This window comes from Schistocerca cancellata, chromosome 1, assembly GCF_023864275.1.
Source record: "Schistocerca cancellata isolate TAMUIC-IGC-003103 chromosome 1, iqSchCanc2.1, whole genome shotgun sequence".
NCBI classification, from domain to species: Eukaryota; Metazoa; Arthropoda; class Insecta; order Orthoptera; family Acrididae; genus Schistocerca; species Schistocerca cancellata.
Genome location: NC_064626.1, coordinates 118,597,066 through 118,615,538, shown reverse-complemented (window position 1 = coordinate 118,615,538; position 18,473 = coordinate 118,597,066). Strand labels below are relative to the sequence as shown.

Genomic DNA, 18,473 nt, shown 5'->3' with positions numbered 1-18,473 from the left:
GGGAGCCATCCACAAGGTCCAATCATGGGCTCTAGCCCACAGCTTCCAGTTTTCAGCCGATAAGTCATGTGTTATTCACTTCTGTCGCCATCGTACTGTTGATCCGCAACCAGAACTTTACCTTACTGGTGATCCCCTCACTGTACTGGAGACATATAGATTTTTAGGACTGGTTACCGACACCCAATTAACTTGGTTTCCTCACCTTCATCAGCTTAAGCGGAAGTGCTGGCAGCACCTCAATACCCTCCACTGCCTGAGCAACACCAACTGGGGTGCAGATCACTTTAAGCTGCTGCAGCTATACAGAGCCCTTGTTCAATCCTGCCTTGACTATGGGAGTCTGGTTTATGGTTCAGCAGTGCCCTCAGCATTGCATTTACTCGACCCAGTGCACCACTGTGGCGTTTGACTAGTGACAGGATCTTTTAGGATGAGTCCAGTGACCAGCTTCAGTGCGGAGGCTGGAGAGTTCTTCCATTGCAGGTCAGGGGTGCACAATTGCTCACCAATTACTTCGCAGACTACGGTTCCCGTGCGCATCTAAATTACTGTCCCCTTTTCCCACCCAGTAGCCAGTCCAGTCATTCAGTGGTGTTTGCGTGGACCCCAGGACATGTCGGAATCCCAGGCAACAAACTTGCAGACAGGCTGGCCAAACAGGCTACACGGAAACCTCGGTTGGGAGGAGCACACCACAGAACTGCAGAAACGCCTTAACAAATCTATATTTGCAATTCGAGTGTTAGCAGACATAGGCGACATAAAAATGAAAAAGCTTGCATAATTTGCCTACTTTCATTCCATAATGTCATATGGTATAATAATTTGGGGCAACTCTTCAAGTCAAACAAAAGTTTTCAGATTCCAAAAGCGTGTAATATGTATTATTTGTGGAGTAAATTCACGGACGTGCTGTAGAAACTGGGTATACTTACTACTGCCTCTCAGTATATTTACTCCTTAATGAAATTTGTCCTAAATAATATATCTCTTTTTCCAACAAACAGCTCAGTTCACACATACAATACCAGGAATAAAAATGATCTGCACAAGGACTTAAAAGTTTACACTTACTTTAGTTCAAAAAGGGGTCCATTACTCAGGAACACTCATCTTCAATAATTTGCCAGCAAACATAAAAAATTTAGTTACAAATAAAGATTAGTTTAAAAGGAGCCTGAAAGACTTACTAGTGGCCAACTCCTTCTACTCCATTGACAAAATTTTTAATAGAAACAAATGATGTATTGTATATAAAAAAAAAATTACATGTTCCACATCCACGAGGATCTCCTCAGCATGGATCTATGGAACGAAAAAATAATCTAATCTATCCTTGCCACATTATACGAGTGGGGTATCCAAGGCCTGCTCCTGATTTTTATCCAGAATTTCCTGTCACTTTGTACTTTATCCGTGTTCAAGTTGGTGCCTCACCACACTTATCCAGGAGAATGGCGTCCCACAGGGCTCTATATTGAGTGTATTTCTATTTTTTGTGGCCATTAATGGTCTAGCAGCAGCTGTAGGGCTGTCCGCCTCACCCTCTCTGTATGGAGACGACTTCTGCATTCCTTACTGCGCCACCAATACTGGTGTTGCTGAGCATGGCACCTACAGGGAGCCATCCACAAGGTACAATCATGGGCTCTAGCCCACAGCTTCCAGTTTTCAGCCGATAAGTCATGTGTTATTCACTTCTGTCGCCATCGTACTGTTGATCCGCAACCAGAACTTTACCTTACTGGTGATCCCCTCACTGTACTGGAGACATATAGATTTTTAGGACTGGTTACCGACACCCAATTAACTTGGTTTCCTCACCTTCATCAGCTTAAGCGGAAGTGCTGGCAGCACCTCAATACCCTCCACTGCCTGAGCAACACCAACTGGGGTGCAGATCACTTTAAGCTGCTGCAGCTATACAGAGCCCTTGTTCAATCCTGCCTTGACTATGGGAGTCTGGTTTATGGTTCAGCAGTGCCCTCAGCATTGCATTTACTCGACCCAGTGCACCACTGTGGCGTTTGACTAGTGACAGGATCTTTTAGGATGAGTCCAGTGACCAGCTTCAGTGCGGAGGCTGGAGAGTTCTTCCATTGCAGGTCAGGGGTGCACAATTGCTCACCAATTACTTCGCAGACTACGGTTCCCGTGCGCATCTAAATTACTGTCCCCTTTTCCCACCCAGTAGCCAGTCCAGTCATTCAGTGGTGTTTGCGTGGACCCCAGGACATGTCGGAATCCCAGGCAACAAACTTGCAGACAGGCTGGCCAAACAGGCTACACGGAAACCTCGGTTGGGAGGAGCACACCACAGAACTGCAGAAACGCCTTAACAAATCTATATTTGCAATTCGAGTGTTAGCAGACATAGGCGACATAAAAATGAAAAAGCTTGCATAATTTGCCTACTTTCATTCCATAATGTCATATGGTATAATATTTTGGGGCAACTCTTCAAGTCAAACAAAAGTTTTCAGATTCCAAAAGCGTGTAATATGTATTATTTGTGGAGTAAATTCACGGACGTGCTGTAGAAACTGGGTATACTTACTACTGCCTCTCAGTATATTTACTCCTTAATGAAATTTGTCCTAAATAATATATCTCTTTTTCCAACAAACAGCTCAGTTCACACATACAATACCAGGAATAAAAATGATCTGCACAAGGACTTAAAAGTTTACACTTACTTTAGTTCAAAAAGGGGTCCATTACTCAGGAACACTCATCTTCAATAATTTGCCAGCAAACATAAAAAATTTAGTTACAAATAAAGATTAGTTTAAAAGGAGCCTGAAAGACTTACTAGTGGCCAACTCCTTCTACTCCATTGACAAAATTTTTAATAGAAACAAATGATGTATTGTATAAAAAAAAAAATTACATGTTCCACATCCACGAGGATCTCCTCAGCATGGATCTATGGAACGAAAAAATAATCTAATCTATCCTTGCCACATTATACGAGTGGGGTATCCAAGGCCTGCTCCTGATTTTTATCCAGAATTTCCTGTCACTTTGTACTTTATCCGTGTTCAAGTTGGTGCCTCACCACACTTATCCAGGAGAATGGCGTCCCACAGGGCTCTATATTGAGTGTATTTCTATTTTTTGTGGCCATTAATGGTCTAGCAGCAGCTGTAGGGCTGTCCGCCTCACCCTCTCTGTATGGAGACGAGTTCTGCATTCCTTACTGCGCCACCAATACTGGTGTTGCTGAGCATGGCACCTACAGGGAGCCATCCACAAGGTCCAATCATGGGCTCTAGCCCACAGCTTCCAGTTTTCAGCCGATAAGTCATGTGTTATTCACTTCTGTCGCCATCGTACTGTTGATCCGCAACCAGAACTTTACCTTACTGGTGATCCCCTCACTGTACTGGAGACATATAGATTTTTAGGACTGGTTACCGACACCCAATTAACTTGGTTTCCTCACCTTCATCAGCTTAAGCGGAAGTGCTGGCAGCACCTCAATACCCTCCACTGCCTGAGCAACACCAACTGGGGTGCAGATCACTTTAAGCTGCTGCAGCTATACAGAGCCCTTGTTCAATCCTGCCTTGACTATGGGAGTCTGGTTTATGGTTCAGCAGTGCCCTCAGCATTGCATTTACTCGACCCAGTGCACCACTGTGGCGTTTGACTAGTGACAGGATCTTTTAGGATGAGTCCAGTGACCAGCTTCAGTGCGGAGGCTGGAGAGTTCTTCCATTGCAGGTCAGGGGTGCACAATTGCTCACCAATTACTTCGCAGACTACGGTTCCCGTGTGCATCTAAATTACTGTCCCCTTTTCCCACCCAGTAGCCAGTCCAGTCATTCAGTGGTGTTTGCGTGGACCCCAGGACATGTCGGAATCCCAGGCAACAAACTTGCAGACAGGCTGGCCAAACAGGCTACACGGAAACCTCTTATGGAGATCGGCATTCCAATATCTGACCTGTGTTCGTTTTTACATCCCCAGGTTTTTCAGCTTTGGGAGACAGAATGACATCGTCTCAGTATGCACAACAAGCTGCGTGCCATTAAGGAGACTACGAATGTGTGGCAGTCCTCCATGCAGGCCTCTCACAGGGAATCTGTGGTTCTCCACAGGCTACACATTGGCCATGCTTGTGTGGTTGCCGGCTACCTCCTGTGCTGTGAAGACCCGCCTCAGTGTCGATGCGGTGCCCAGTTGACAGTGGCCCATATTCTGTTGCACTGTCCTACTTTGACTGCCCTGTGCGATGAAATCTTCATTTACTGGACTCATTGCTGCTAATTTTATCCGACAATGCCTCATCGGCTGATTTAATTTTACGTTTTATTCGTGAGGGTGGGTTTTATCATTTGATCTAAATTTTAGTGCATGTCATTTGTCCCTCTGTGTCCTCCACCCTAGTGCTTTTTGGGTGAAGGTTTTAATGCATTGCAGAGTGGGGGCTTCTTTTTATTCTCGTGGTCAGCCAGCTGTGGTAATCTGTTTTGTCACTTTAATCTCTTCTACCTGTTTCTTGCGTTTCTTCTCCCTTTTTTCCACTTAGGTGTTTATTGCCCTTCCGTCGTTCTTGTGGTTTTTTCTTTCTCTCCATTTTGTGTTGTCAGTCTTCCTTGTTTTATTCTCACCCTTGTAACATTGTTTTATTCGGAACAAGGGACCGATGACCTAACTGGTCCCCCCCCCCCCCTCCCCCTCCTTTTAAACCCACCAACCAGCCAGCCTGCTGTGCCATTTCTCATTTTCTGTCAATCTTGTTTTCGGATGCCTGTACTCCCTTCTGTGTGTGCTTCATTGATTGCATTCTTATACTTTCCCTTTTGTCAATTAGAACAATATCTCATGCTTTATACAAGTATATCTACTAAGCTTTGTCTTTTTAATAATTTCTGATGTCACTGAGGAACCACAGTGACTGTAATTAATATTTAAACACAAAAGACAGTGTTGATACCATTAAATTATTTATTTTCAACTCTTTCTTCGTCTTTTTGATATTTTGATCACCATTGCTTTCACTATTTCTTATTTCAAGGGCTTCAACTGATTTATGCTCTAATTTATTCATCTCCTCTGATTTAGACAATTGTTGCCTAATGCTTCCCCCTGAAAATCTCAACAATCTCCAATTTTGAAAATTTATACAGATCCCATCTCCTTAATTTCCTACCTCTCTGCAATATCTTCAGCTTTAATCTACAGTTCATAACCAATAAATTATCGTCAAAGGCTATGTCAGTCCCTGGAAATGGTTTTCATTTTAAACCTGGCATAGAAACCTCTGTCTTACCACTATATAATCTATTCAAAACCTTCAGGTGTCTCCAGGTTTCATCTTTTTTAACTATCTGAATAATTTCTTTTACTCAAATGGCTCTAAGCGCTATGGGACATTCTTTCACTCTCTTTACCCAGCCAGTCAGCATATATGCTTGTACTACTGTTGTAGGTGTTCGTTTGATTTCATATCTGTACAAATTGTTACACCCGGGTATTTATATGAGTTGACGGATTACAACTGATACTCATGTTGCAGTCATAGGATATTACTATTTTGCATTTTGTGTTATACACAATTTTACATTCAAGAATATTTTTAAAAAGTTGCCAGTTTTTGCTTAAGTTTCAGATGATATCAAGATCTGAGTGACAATTTGCGCAACTTTTGCAGGCAATATGCCCTTATACATAACTGCGTCATCTGAGGTAAGTCTGAGTTTACTCGTAATATTGTCTGTGATGTCTTTAATATACAACATGAACAACGAAGGTCCCAACACACCCTCCTAGAGCAAATCTGAATTTACTTCTACTTCTGTCTAGCCAAGGTAACATGCTGCTACCTGCCTATCTAGGGATCCTCCTCAATCCAGTCACATATTTTCTTTAGTACCCCATATAATCATACTTTGATTAATAAATGTGGGTGTGGTGTGCAGTCAAATGCTTTTTGGAAGTTAAGAGATACTACATCCACCAGATTCCCATTATCCATGGCTTTCAGGATGACAAGAGGTAAATGCTTTGAATTTGTCTATGAGATATGACATAACCAGTTCTTTGTTTAGGCAATGAATATGTAAATCTCCCTATTTGTTTAAGCTGCATTTGTACTTTTGGTAATCATTGTTGCTCCAATTGCCTCATGATCACTGATACCAGTTTCAACGTGGACAAAGATGTTAGGTCTCTTGCCACTGGGTCTAATATATTATCATCATGAGTAGGTTTAAAAACTACCTGTCCCAAGTAGTTTTCAGAGAAGGGATTTAGTAATGTGTTGCAATCATCCCAATGACGACGTTTAAAGTCTCCTCTGATGATGACGTACATACTAGCAAACTGAAGTTTTTTTCTAAAGTTTTCACTTATACCTGGGTGTGAGTCTGATGGTGAATAGAAAGATCCAATAACAAGTTCATGCCCACCCTTGAAAATTAGTCATGTGCAAACAATCTTGCATGAACCTTCAATTTCTTCTCAATGGATCTGAATTCCTTGTGTACTGTAACAAATACAGCACCTCCCTTTGCCATTAGCTTGTCCTTTTGATATACACTTAGATTTACCCCAGAAATGTCATTGCTGTCTTTCTGTGGTTTTAGCCACCTTTCTGCACCTAATAATATACAAGCTCCACTGCTTTTTAGACTGCTTCACGCTATGCAACTTTGTTACCAATGCTTTGGCATTTGATCACTAGGATTTTAATCATTTCATCACTAGGGCCATTTCTATGGTTCTTAAACTAGTACTTTGGAGTATCCTACAGTTATCATTACGTGGATTGGACTGAGAGTTACTGAAACTAAAAAGCCTTTGTGTACACTTCACACACAGCCAGTGACCTCAATAGCAGTCTCTGATGTGTAGTGCACCCTTGACCCATTTAGGGGTCCTACAATTGTTAACCCTATGGCATATGTCCAGTTATTCACACCTTAGCTTGTTACTGAGTCTTCTACTCAGCCCAGAACCAAAGGGCCCCTATCAATTCTGGGCAAAATTTTGTGGATTGTGAGAGTTGTTGAAACTTCTTGAGCAATGCTGGCCTTTTCAACTGTCTCTGCCAGTCAGTGGAATGATCCAAGTACGTTCTCGGACCCCAGATAACAGGCATCATTTATTTCAAAATGCACTGCAACCAGCAGTTGACTACATCTTGTTCCCTCAATGGCTGTTGGAACAGCCTCTTCTCATTGTTGAATACGACCTCCAGATATTCTCACAGAGAGCACAAGGTGAGCCTTCCCAGCTTTTACTGCCATTTCCCTAAGATGTACCATCATTCACTGTGCATTTGAACTGCCCATGGTTAACATACCCCACCCTTCTGTATTTGCTTCCTCATGACACGAGACTCAGCAGTGATCAGACTGGCTCAGTTTTAGGAAGATAAACTTCAAACTTGTTGGTTAAGAGGATGGGGTTATACCCTGAGTTCTCCCTGTACACTTGCGTTCTGTGTACAAGATCCCTAGACCAACGACTGATTGCCACTCACCGTCAAGTGGCCAAACATGACAGATGCTGTACATTATACTTCTTGCAGAGGATACAATATCCATTGCAGACGATATTATTTGATATCTCTGATACATGACCCTCTGTGCTTTGCTCAATACACCCATTCGAAGCACATTCCAATTTTTTGACAGCAGTCAGGGGAATTTCCAGCTCTTTCTGAATATGTCGGAGAACAGCACAAAGCTGCTGCATTTTGACTAGTGCAATGTTTATCTGAACACTAAACAAATAATTGTAAATTAGCCTCACTAGTATTGTTTTAATTTCAGGATCTGTTAGGTGACAAGGATCGCAAGTTTCCATTAAGATCTGAAGCTGCAGCACACAAGAAAGTGGTAAGTGTTTATAACGAGAGAAAAAATTGGAATAAAATTTCCATTTCCCTTGAAGATATCTTTGTGTTTCTAACATTTGTCAAGGTTATGCTCAGTAAGATGTCCAGAAAGACATTACAAGTGTCATTCATTGTCAGAACAGTGTTTTGTGTAGATGTGAGTGAGTGCATTATGTTTGAGTTAAGTGAATTTCATTGTGGACAAATTGTGGGTGGTCGTATGGTAGGTGCTTCCATAACCAAAGTAGCTGAAGTTTCAAGAGGCACTGTGTTGAATATTCATACCACATACAGGGCAAGTGGAAAATCATCATCCATTAAGTCAAACACAGACAAAAATGTATGCTGAGTGTTCATGAACGAAGGTCGCTGAAGAGAATTATAATGAAAAACACAAGGCCGACAGCTGAAAAAGTCATTGCAGAACTGAACAGCAGGCTTGTGAATTCTGTCAGCACCAAAATAGCATGAAATGAGCTCCTTAAGCAGGGAATTACAGGTCAAGCTGGCATTCCAAAACCACTAACCATGAATGCCAATTCAAGCTTTCAGGCTTTGGAGCAGTGGAAGAAAATAATTTGATCAGATGAGCCTAGTTTCAGACTGTTTCCAATTTTTGACTGAGTTTACATCCCAAGAGTGAAACATTCTGAGGATTCAGTGATGATTTATGCACTCACATCGTGGCATTCAATGAGTCCCATGGTTTCTCTGCAAAGCCATGTTACTGCGAATGATTATGTGACTGTTTTTGCTGAGCAGGTACATCCTATTGTACAATATTTGTTCCTCTATGGTGATTCTGTGTTCCAAGATGAAAGGTCCCCTGTTCACACAACTCGCATCATCCAGGACTGGTTTTGTGAGCCCAAGGATGAATTGTCGCATATGCCTTGCCACTGGATCTCAATATTATTGAGTCATTATGGTCTGCTTTGGAGAGAAGCATGAGTGATTGCTATCAACCTCGATAATCATTACTTGAACTTGTCCCTATTTTGGAGTTAAATTGGTGTACATCTCCTTTCAAAACCACACACAGCCTGTATGTATCCATTCCAAGACAGTTAGAAGCTGTTCTGAATTTCAGAGGATTTCGTACACTGTATTAGGCATTGTAATGTGTTATGTTTCCATATTTTTGTCCATGCCCCATTCATGGTTACATAATAAAGTTTTGTATTTATTCTTTGCATACCATCACAATCTTTCATAGCTACTTAAAACAAATAAAAATTGGACCATTTACCATCATATGAGCTAACAATTAATCCGACGGCCTCTGCCATATCATTTTAAGTGCCATTTTTGGATTTGACCAGTGCACCTGTACGTGTCAGTATTAACCCTAGAATACCCAAGCTATTTTATCATGGTAGACACTTGATGTGAGTCTGAGAGACTAATAGGCATTTTTTCTTATAACGTTATTTTTTCACTAAGACATCAATGAAAATATGAACAAAAACTACTTTTTTATTAATATCAGTGTTCCCTCCTGCGGGTCCAGGGGTAAGAATATGTCCAAGTTATTCATGCCTATCATAAGAGGCGATAAAAAGGAGTTTCACACGTTTTGGCCTTTATGTGATGGTCCTCTCTAGGATTTGACCTCCATTTTTCAGCCAGTTGGGGAAGGGCGCCTTACATGGTGCATTGACATCTTTAGCCCACTTTCTCGTCGTTGCATTGCAGTCCCACCCGTTCTCCATCTCTTGGGTGACGATACCTTCCTTGGTGCATTTTTCACCTTGCACTATGCAGTGTCTGTTTCTGTGTCAGTGATGAACATGGACTACTTTGCACCTGATATCCAGCACGGTAGCCAGTCCGTTGTGGTGGGGCCGTCATGTACCCTGTTGGTTGTAAGCCCCCTGACCACATAGGGATTGCTCTGCTGATGCCTGTGCTGTTAACTTCCCACGTATGCGAAGGGGTATCAGGACTCCTAGAAATGGCCATCTTGTCAGGTGGCCTCTGCTCCGGCTGGGTGGTGCCCGTGGGGAGGGCCCTGGTCAGAGTGGGTGCCATCAGGGCAGATGACATGTGATGAAGCGTAGTCCATCATCTCTTGCTGGTGGTGAAACACCAGCAGTCTCTAAGCTTTCAAGACCTCAGTTCAACACACAAAAGTACGACCCCAAATCGTTCCCCTCCCTGGCCATACCATGGGAGAACGTCAGGCTAAGGATGGCAGTGGATCTTATTCGCCCCGGTACCTTGTATGTTTGAGAGATAATGGAGAATCTTTTATGACAACGAAGCCTCAGTTTTTTGTTGAGCACTTAGAGGACAAGTTTGGAGAGGTGAGTCAGTCTTGATCAAAACAGCATTCTCTGCCCAGTCACGGGTGTTACTTGCTTATGACAAGCTGGGGGATGTTTCTGTAACCATCACATCCCCTAAGAGCGTAAACATGGTCCCATGTATCATATTTCACATGGACCTCCTTTTGCAGTCTGACGAGCTGCACGCCAATTCAGAGCAGCGAGGTGTACATTTTGTCCGGCGTGTCCACCGGGGACCGGGGGATAATCATGTTGCCACCGGTGCCATCTTGGCCTTGGAGGGATATACATTGCCCAAGAAAATCAAGGTGATGGTCTACTGCTGTGATGCAAAGCCCTATATCCATCTCCCGATGCAGTGCTTTAAGTGCTGGAAGTTAGGCCGTATGTCTTCCCACTATACTTCCAGCATCACATGTCGAGATTGCGGACACCCATCACATCCCAATACTCCATGTGCCCATGTGCCCTGCCTCCGATCTGTGTCACCTGCGGAGAGCACCATTCGCCTTGCTCGCTAGACCGCAGCATTCTCCAGAAAGAGAGGAAAATCTTGGAGTACAAGACCCTGGACTGACTGACTTACACTGAGGCCAAGAGAAAATTTGAACGCCCGCATTCTGTACGTATGACATCATCTTACACCGCCGCTACAACAGTTCTGGCACCATCAGCTCCACCAAACCCAGTCACCTCTCAGAGCTGGAAGACCACACCTGCCCCCTCGATGGTCGGGGGCATTTCCCTCCCCGTTGCTCCTGCACCACCTACTTTGGGAGCAACACCCCCCCTAACCATTGGGGATGTCCATCCCCACTTCTAAACTGGAGAAGTGTAAGTCTTCTTCAGCTTCTCTGACTAAGAAGGGGTCCCTTGGGTCACTCCCTTCCCAGGTTTCTGCTAGTGGGAAAGATAACACCTGCCAGTGGCTGAAGAGCCCAAAAGCAGCTGGTCGTAGGGCTTCACGCTCATCCTTAGTCCAGGAGACTGAGCCAGTGAAGTCCTCCCAGCCAGGGAAACCCAAGGAGAAGCGAGGGAAATCCAAAAAGAAAACCCCTAAGACCAAGGAAACTGTGGTGGCATGAACAACATCGCTACCTACAAGCTCTGCACCTGAGGATGGGGTGGAGATTTTGGCATCCGCTGAGGACCTAGATCTCCCCAGACAAAATGGATATAGACAGCTCAGGCAAAAAGTCTGTGACAGCAGGTGACTCTGAGGCGAAAACTTCCTCATTGAATGTTCCATGCCTTCCTAGTCTCATGATAACATCATCCTCCAGTGGAACTGCCTATTTTCCACTGCCTGGCTGAGCTACGGCAGCTGTTCAGCTTTACACCTGCTATCTCCCCCCTGTGGGTCCGGGGATTAGAATCGGTCCGAGGTATTCCTGCCTGTTATATGAAGTGACTAAAAGGAGTTCCACACGTTTCGGCCTTTATGTGATGGTCCCCTGTAGTGTTTGACCTCCATTCTTCAAAATTTTCCCGAAGAGCGAGCCAGTTGGGGAAGGGCACCTTACAAGGTGCATCGTGTCCATCATGCATTGAGATCTTTAGCCCACTTGCTCGTCATTGCATTGCAATTCTGCCCATTCTCCATCTCTTGGGCGAGGTCACCTTCCTGGGTGCGCTTTCCAACATGCACAATGCAGTGTCGATTTCTGCGTCGACGATGACCATGGACTTCTTTGCACCTGATATCCAGCATGGTAGCCAATCCATTGTGGTGGGGCTGCCATGTACCCTGTTGGTTGTAGCCCCCTGCGACGTTAACTCCCCACATATGCCAAGTGGTCGATGCCCATCCCCCTGGGAAATCTTTTACGACAACGAAGCCCCAGTTTTTTGCTGAGCATTTAGAGGACAAGTTCAGGGAGGTGGAGGCCTTGTCTAAAATGAGATCTGGGTCAGTCTTGATCAAAACAGCATCGTCTGCCCAGTCACGGCAGTTACTCGCTTGTCACAAGCTGGGGAATGTTTCTGTAACCATCACGCCCCATAAGAGCTTCAATATTGTCCAGGGTGCCATATTTCACAGAGATCGTCTTTTGCAGTCCGCTGATGGGCTGTGGGCCAATTTAGAGTGGTGAGGTTTACATTTCATCAGGCATGTCCACCGGGGTCTGAAGGATAATCGGGTTGCCACCAGTGCCTTCATCCTGGGCTTTGAGGGTGATACATTGCTCGAGAAGGTCAAGGTGATGGTCTACCGGTGTGACATAAAGCCCTATATCCCTCCCATACGGTGGTGTAAGTACAGCCATATGTCTTCCCGCTGTACTTCCAGCGTCACATGCCGAGATTGCGGATGCACATCACTTCCCAATACTTCATGTGCCCCGCCTCCCATCTGTGTCAACTGCGGAGAGCACCATTCACCTTGCTCGCCTGTCTGCACGATTCTTCAGAAAGAAAGGAGAATCATGGACTACAAGACCCTGGACTGACTGACCTACACTGAGGCTAAGAGAAAATTTGAACGCCTGCATCCTATGCGTATGACATCGTCTTATGCCGCCGCTACATTTCTGGCACCATCAGCTCTGCATACTCAGGTCACCTCTCAGAGACTACACCCGCTCCCTTGATGGTGGTGGTGGTGGGGGGGGGGGGGGCGGCATTTCCCTCCCTGTTGCTCCTGCACCACCTACTTTGGGAGCACCCCCCCCTCCCCCACCATTGGGGACGTGAGTCCCCACTTCTAAAATGAAGAAGTGTAAGTCTTCTTCAGCTTCTCTCACTAGGAAGGGGTCCCTAGGGTCACTCCCTTCCCAGGTTCCTTCTAGTGGGAAAGACGATATTTGCCACTGGCTGAAGAGCCCAAAACCTGCTGGATGTAGGGCTTCACGCTCATCCTCAGTCCTGGAGATTGAACCAGTGAAGTCCTCCCAGTCAGGGAAACCCAAGGACAAGCGAGAGAAATCCAAAAAGAAAACTCCTAAGACCAAGGAAATTGTGGTGGCACCCAGACCACCGCTACCTACAAGCTCTGCATCTGAGAGTATGCTGGAGATTTTGGCATCCTCGGAGGACCTATATCTCGCCAGACACTCAGACACAATGGATATAGACTGCTCAGGCAATAAATCAGTGGCAGCAGGTGACTGAGGTGTAAACTGCCTCAATGAATGTTCCATGCCTTCCCAGTCTCAAGATGTCATCCTCAAGTGGAATTGCAGTGGTTTTTTTCCATCGCATGGCTGAGCTACGGCAACTGTTAAGCTTTCCACCTGCTATCTGCCTTGCTCTCCAGGAAACCTAGTTCCCAGCAATGCGGTCCCCTGCCCTCCGTGGCTGTAAAGGATATTACAGGAACCATAGCGACTATAATCGAGTGGAGTGTCAGGTGTAGTTTGCATTTATGTCCTAAACTCAGTCTGTAGTGAACCTGTGCCCCTTCAAACCCCTGTTGAAGCTGTGGCTGTCAGAATACGGACGACACAGGAAATAACTGTCTGCAATGTATATCTTCCTCCAGATGGCGCAGTATCCCTGAAAGTATTAGCTGCACTGATTGGTCAACTCTCTAAACCTTTCCTACTTTTGGGGGATTTTAATGCCCATAACTCCTTATGGGATGGTACCATGCTTACTGGCCGAGGCAGAGATGTCGAAACATGACTGTCTGAGTTCGACCTCTGCCTCTTAAATACTGGGGCCGCCACACATTTCAGTGTGGCTCATGGTAATTACTCAGCCATTGATTTATCAATATGCAGCCCAGGACTTCTCCCATTTATCTACTGGAGAGCACATGACAACCTATGTGGTAGTGAACACTTTCCAATCTTCCTGTCACTACCCCAGTGTCAGGCACACGGACGCCTGCCCAGATGGGCTTTGAACAAGGTGGAGGGGGGGGGGGGGGAACTGTCACCTCTGCTGTCACCACTGAATCTCCCCCACACGGTAACACCGATGTTATGGTTGAGCAGGTGACTAGTGCACAATTGTTTCTGCGGCATAAAACGTGATCCCTCACTCTTTAGGGTGCACGAGGCGTAAGGCAGTCCCTTGATGGTTGCCGGAAGTTGCTGAAGCTATTAAGGAGCGTTGTCGAGCTCTACAGCGGCACCCTTCCCTGGAGCACCTCACAGGCTTTAAACGCCTCCATGCCCGTGTTCGCTACCTTATCAGGCAACAGATGGAGGGTGTTGGGAGACATACGTCTCCAGCATTTGGTGCCACACGTCAGCTTCCCAAGTCTGGGAAAAGATCAAATGTCTTTTTGGGTACCAGGGCCCAACAGGTGTCTCTGGTGTTACCAGAAATGGCGAGCTATGTACCGACACAAATGCGATTGCCAAGCACTTTGGTGAGCACTGCTTGAGCCTCTGCATTGGAGAATTACCCCTCATTCTTTCGCACACTCAAACGGTGGCTGGAAGGGAATGTCCTCTCATATACTGCATGCTGCAGTGAATCCTATAATGCCCCATTTACAGAGTGGGAGCTCCTCAGTGCCCTTGCACATTGCCACGACACAGCTGCTTGGGCTGATCGGCTTTTTTGATGTACGTAAAGCATACGACATGACCTGGCGACATCATATCCTTGCCGTATTGTATGAGTGGGGTCCCCGAGCACCACTCCCGATTTTTATCCATAACTTTCTGTCTCTCCGTACATTCCATGTCCAAGTTGACGACTCCCATAGTTCTATTGATATCCAGGAGAATGGAGTCCCACAGGGCTCTGTATCGAGTTTATCTCTATTTTTAGTGGCCATTAACGGTCTAGCAGCAGCTGTAGGGCCGTCTGCCTCACCCTCTCTGTATGCAGACGACTTCTGCATTTCTTACTGCGTCACGAATACTGGTGTTGCTGAGCAGCGCCTCCAGGGAGCCATCCACAAGGTGCAGTCATGGGCTCTAGCCCATGGCTTCCAGTTTTAAACCACAAAGTCTTGTGTCATGCACTTCTGTCGGCGTCATATCATTCATCCAGAACCAGCACTTTACCTTAATGATGATCCACTCACTGTAATGGTGACATCAATTCCTAGGACTGGTTTTCAATGCTTAATCGATGTGGCTCCCTCATATTCACCAGCTTAAGCAGAAGTGCTGGCAGCACCTCAATGCCCTCCATTGCCTGAGCAACACCAATTGGGGTGCAGATCGCTGTATGCTGCTGCGGTTCTACAGAGCCCTTGTCCAATCCCGAATTGACTATGTGAGTGTGGTTTATGGTTCAGCAGCGCCTTCAGCATTGCATTTACTCGACCCTGTGCACCACTGTGGGAGTGACAGTAGCTTTTAGGATGAGTCCAGTGACCAGCACACTGGTGAAGGCCGGTGTCCCTCCACTGCAGATCAGACGCGCGCAACTGCTTGCCAGTTATGCAGCACACATTCATAGTTCCCCTGAGCATCCAAATTACTGTCTCCTTTTCCTGCCTGTGGCAGTCCATCTCCCGCATTAGAAGCCCAGATTGGGGCTAGCGATTGCAATTCGCATGCAGTCCCTTCTCTCTGAACTGGATTCCTTCCCTTTACCACCTCTATTGTGGTCCATTCACGTACGACTCCATGAGGTACGCCTTGGATGCAGCTTTGTCTGGACCTTTTGCATGTCCCTGAGGACTCCGTTAACCCTGCAGCTCTCCGGTGTCACTTCCTCTCGATTCTTGAAGTGTTCCGGGGCTCTGACGCGGTTTACACCGACAGCCCAATGGCTGATGGTCATGTAGTCTTCGCCTGTTCATGGAGGACATATTGAGCAGCACTTTTTGCCAGTTGGCTGCTGTGTTTTCACTGCAGAGGTGACGACCATAGCTTGTGCTCTTGAGTGATCTGTTCATGCCCTAGCGAGTCGTTTCTTCTGTGTACTGACTCATTGAGCAGCCTACAAGCTATCGATCAGGGCTACCATCGCCATCCCCTGGTAGCATCCATTCAGAAGTCCATCTATGCCCTGGAACAGTCCTGCAGTTCCGTGGTGTTTGTGTGGACCTCAGGTCATGTTGGAATCCCCGGCAACGAACTTGCCAACAGGCTGGCCAAACAGGTGCCACAGAAACTGCTTCTGGAGATAGGCATCTTCGAAGCTGACCTGTGTTCGGTCTTACACCGCAGGGTTTTCCGGCTTTGGGAGACGGAATGGCATAACAGCACGCACAACAAACTGCGTGTCATTAAGGAGACTATGAATGTGTGGAAGTTTTCCATGCAGGCCTCTCGCAGGGAATCAATTGTCTTCTGCGGGCTCCGCATGTTTAACTACTCCGTCACAAGGGTCCACCTCAATGTCTCTGTGATTTCCAAATTACAGTTGTCCATCTCTAGCTGGACGGCCCACTTTAAGCCGCTCTGCGGCAGTCTTTTAACTTTCCCAGCACCATTCCTTCGGTGTTGGTCGATAATAACGCCACAGCAGCTTTAGTTTTACGTTTTATCCGTGAGAGTGGGTTTTATACTTCTGTGTAGGTTTTAGCTCATATCCTTTGTCCCGTGTCCACCCTAGTTCTTTTAGGGTGGAGTTTTTAATATGTTGCAGAGTGGCTGGCTTTCTCTTCTTATTCAGTTGGCCAGCCACTGTAATCTGCTGTCATATTTTACTCTCTTCTGTTTCTAGCACCTCTCTGTTGTTTTCTTGTCCTCTTTTGATCCTTTTAGTGTTCGTTGCCTTCCCTTCATTCTTGTGGCTTTTCCTTTGTTTCCGTTTTGTGTTATGTGTTTCCTCCGTTTTATTCTCACGCATGTGGCATTGCTTTATTAGGAACAAGGGACCGATGACCTCATAGTTTAGTCCCTTCTTCCGCCTTTAAACCAACCAACCAACACCTGCTATCTGCATTGCCCTTCAGGAAACCTGGTTCCCGGCAATACGGACCCCAGCCTGCCACGGCTATGGGGGATATTACAGGAACCGTAGCGACTATAATCGAGTGTCAGGTGGAGTTTGCATTTATGTACTAAATTCAGTCTGTAGTGAACCTGTGCCCCTTCAATTCCCTCTTGAAGCTGTGGCTGTCAGAATAAGGACGATGCAGGAAACAACTGCAATGTATATCTTTCGCAAGATGGTGCAGTTGCACTAATTGATCAACTCCCTAAACCTTTCCTCCTTTTGGGAGATTTTAACGCCCATAACCCCCTATAGGGTGTCACTGAGCTTGCTGGTTGAGGCAGAGATGTCGAAACTTTACTGAGTTTGACCTCTGCCTCTTACATATTGGGGCCTCCACTCATTTCAGTGTGGCTCATGGTAATTACTTGGCCATTGATTTATCAATATGCAGCCCAGGACTTCTCCCATCTATCCACTGGAGAGCACATGACGACCTGTGTGGTAGTGACCACTTACCCATCTGCCTGTCACTGCCCCGGTGTCAGGCACATGGACGCCTGCCCCAATGGGCTTTAAATAAAGCGGAGTGAGTAACTTTCACCTCTGCTGTCACCGTTGAATCTGCCCCACATGGTAACATCAATGTGAGGGTTGAGCAGGTGACTACAACAATTGTTTCTGCAGTAGAAAATGCGATCCCTCACTCCTTATGGTGCCGGAGGCATAAGGCAGCCCTTGGTGGTCGCTGGAAGTTGCTGAAGCAATTAAGGAGCGTTGGCGAGCTCTACAGCGGCACCCTTCCCTGGAGCACCTCATAACCTTTAAACGGCTCCGTGCCCTTGTTCGCCAACTTATCAAACAACGGAAGCAGGAGTGTTGGGAGAGCTACATCTCGACCACTGGGTGCCGTAGGTCACCTTCCCAAGTCTGGGCAAATATCAAACTCCTATTCAGGTACCAGACCCCAACAGGCGTTCCCAGTTTTGCCATAAATGGCGTGTTATCTACCGACGCAAACGCCATTGCCAAGCACTTTGCACGGGCCTCTGCATTGGAGAATTACTCCCCAGCCTTTTGCACTCTGAAACAGCGGCTGAAAGGGAACGTCCTCTCATTCACTACATGCCACAGTGAATCCTGTAACACATTTACAGAGTGGGAGCTCCTCAGTGCCCTTGCACATTGCCCCGACAGCTCCTGGGCTTGATCGTATCCACAGCCAGATGATAAAATTCTCTCATCTGACTACAAGCGACATCTCCTCATAACCTTCAACCAGATATGGTGTGATGACGTCTTTCCATCGCAATGGCGGGCGAGCACCGTCATTCTGGTGCTCAGAACTGGTAAAAACCCACTTCATGTGGATAGCTATCGGCCCATCAGCCTCACCAACGTTCTTTGTAAGATGCTGGAATGTATTGTGTGTTGGCGTTTGGGTTGGGTCTTGGAGTCACGTGGCATACTGGCTGTGTGCCAGGGTGGCTTCCGCCAGGGTCGTTCTACCGCTGATAATCTTGTGTCCTTCGAGTCTGCCA

The 18,473-nt window shown here is 46.1% G+C and overlaps 1 protein-coding gene across 1 annotated transcript in view; it reads left to right on the top strand.

Moving 5' to 3' along the window:
• Positions 1-18,473, top strand: part of LOC126166653 (uncharacterized) — a 61,110-nt gene that overhangs the window by 30,295 nt on the left and 12,342 nt on the right. The window contains exon 2 of the mRNA XM_049920419.1: positions 7,788-7,853. Coding sequence (XP_049776376.1) covers positions 7,788-7,853 — 66 coding nt within the window. The remainder of the gene's footprint in view (positions 1-7,787; positions 7,854-18,473) is intronic.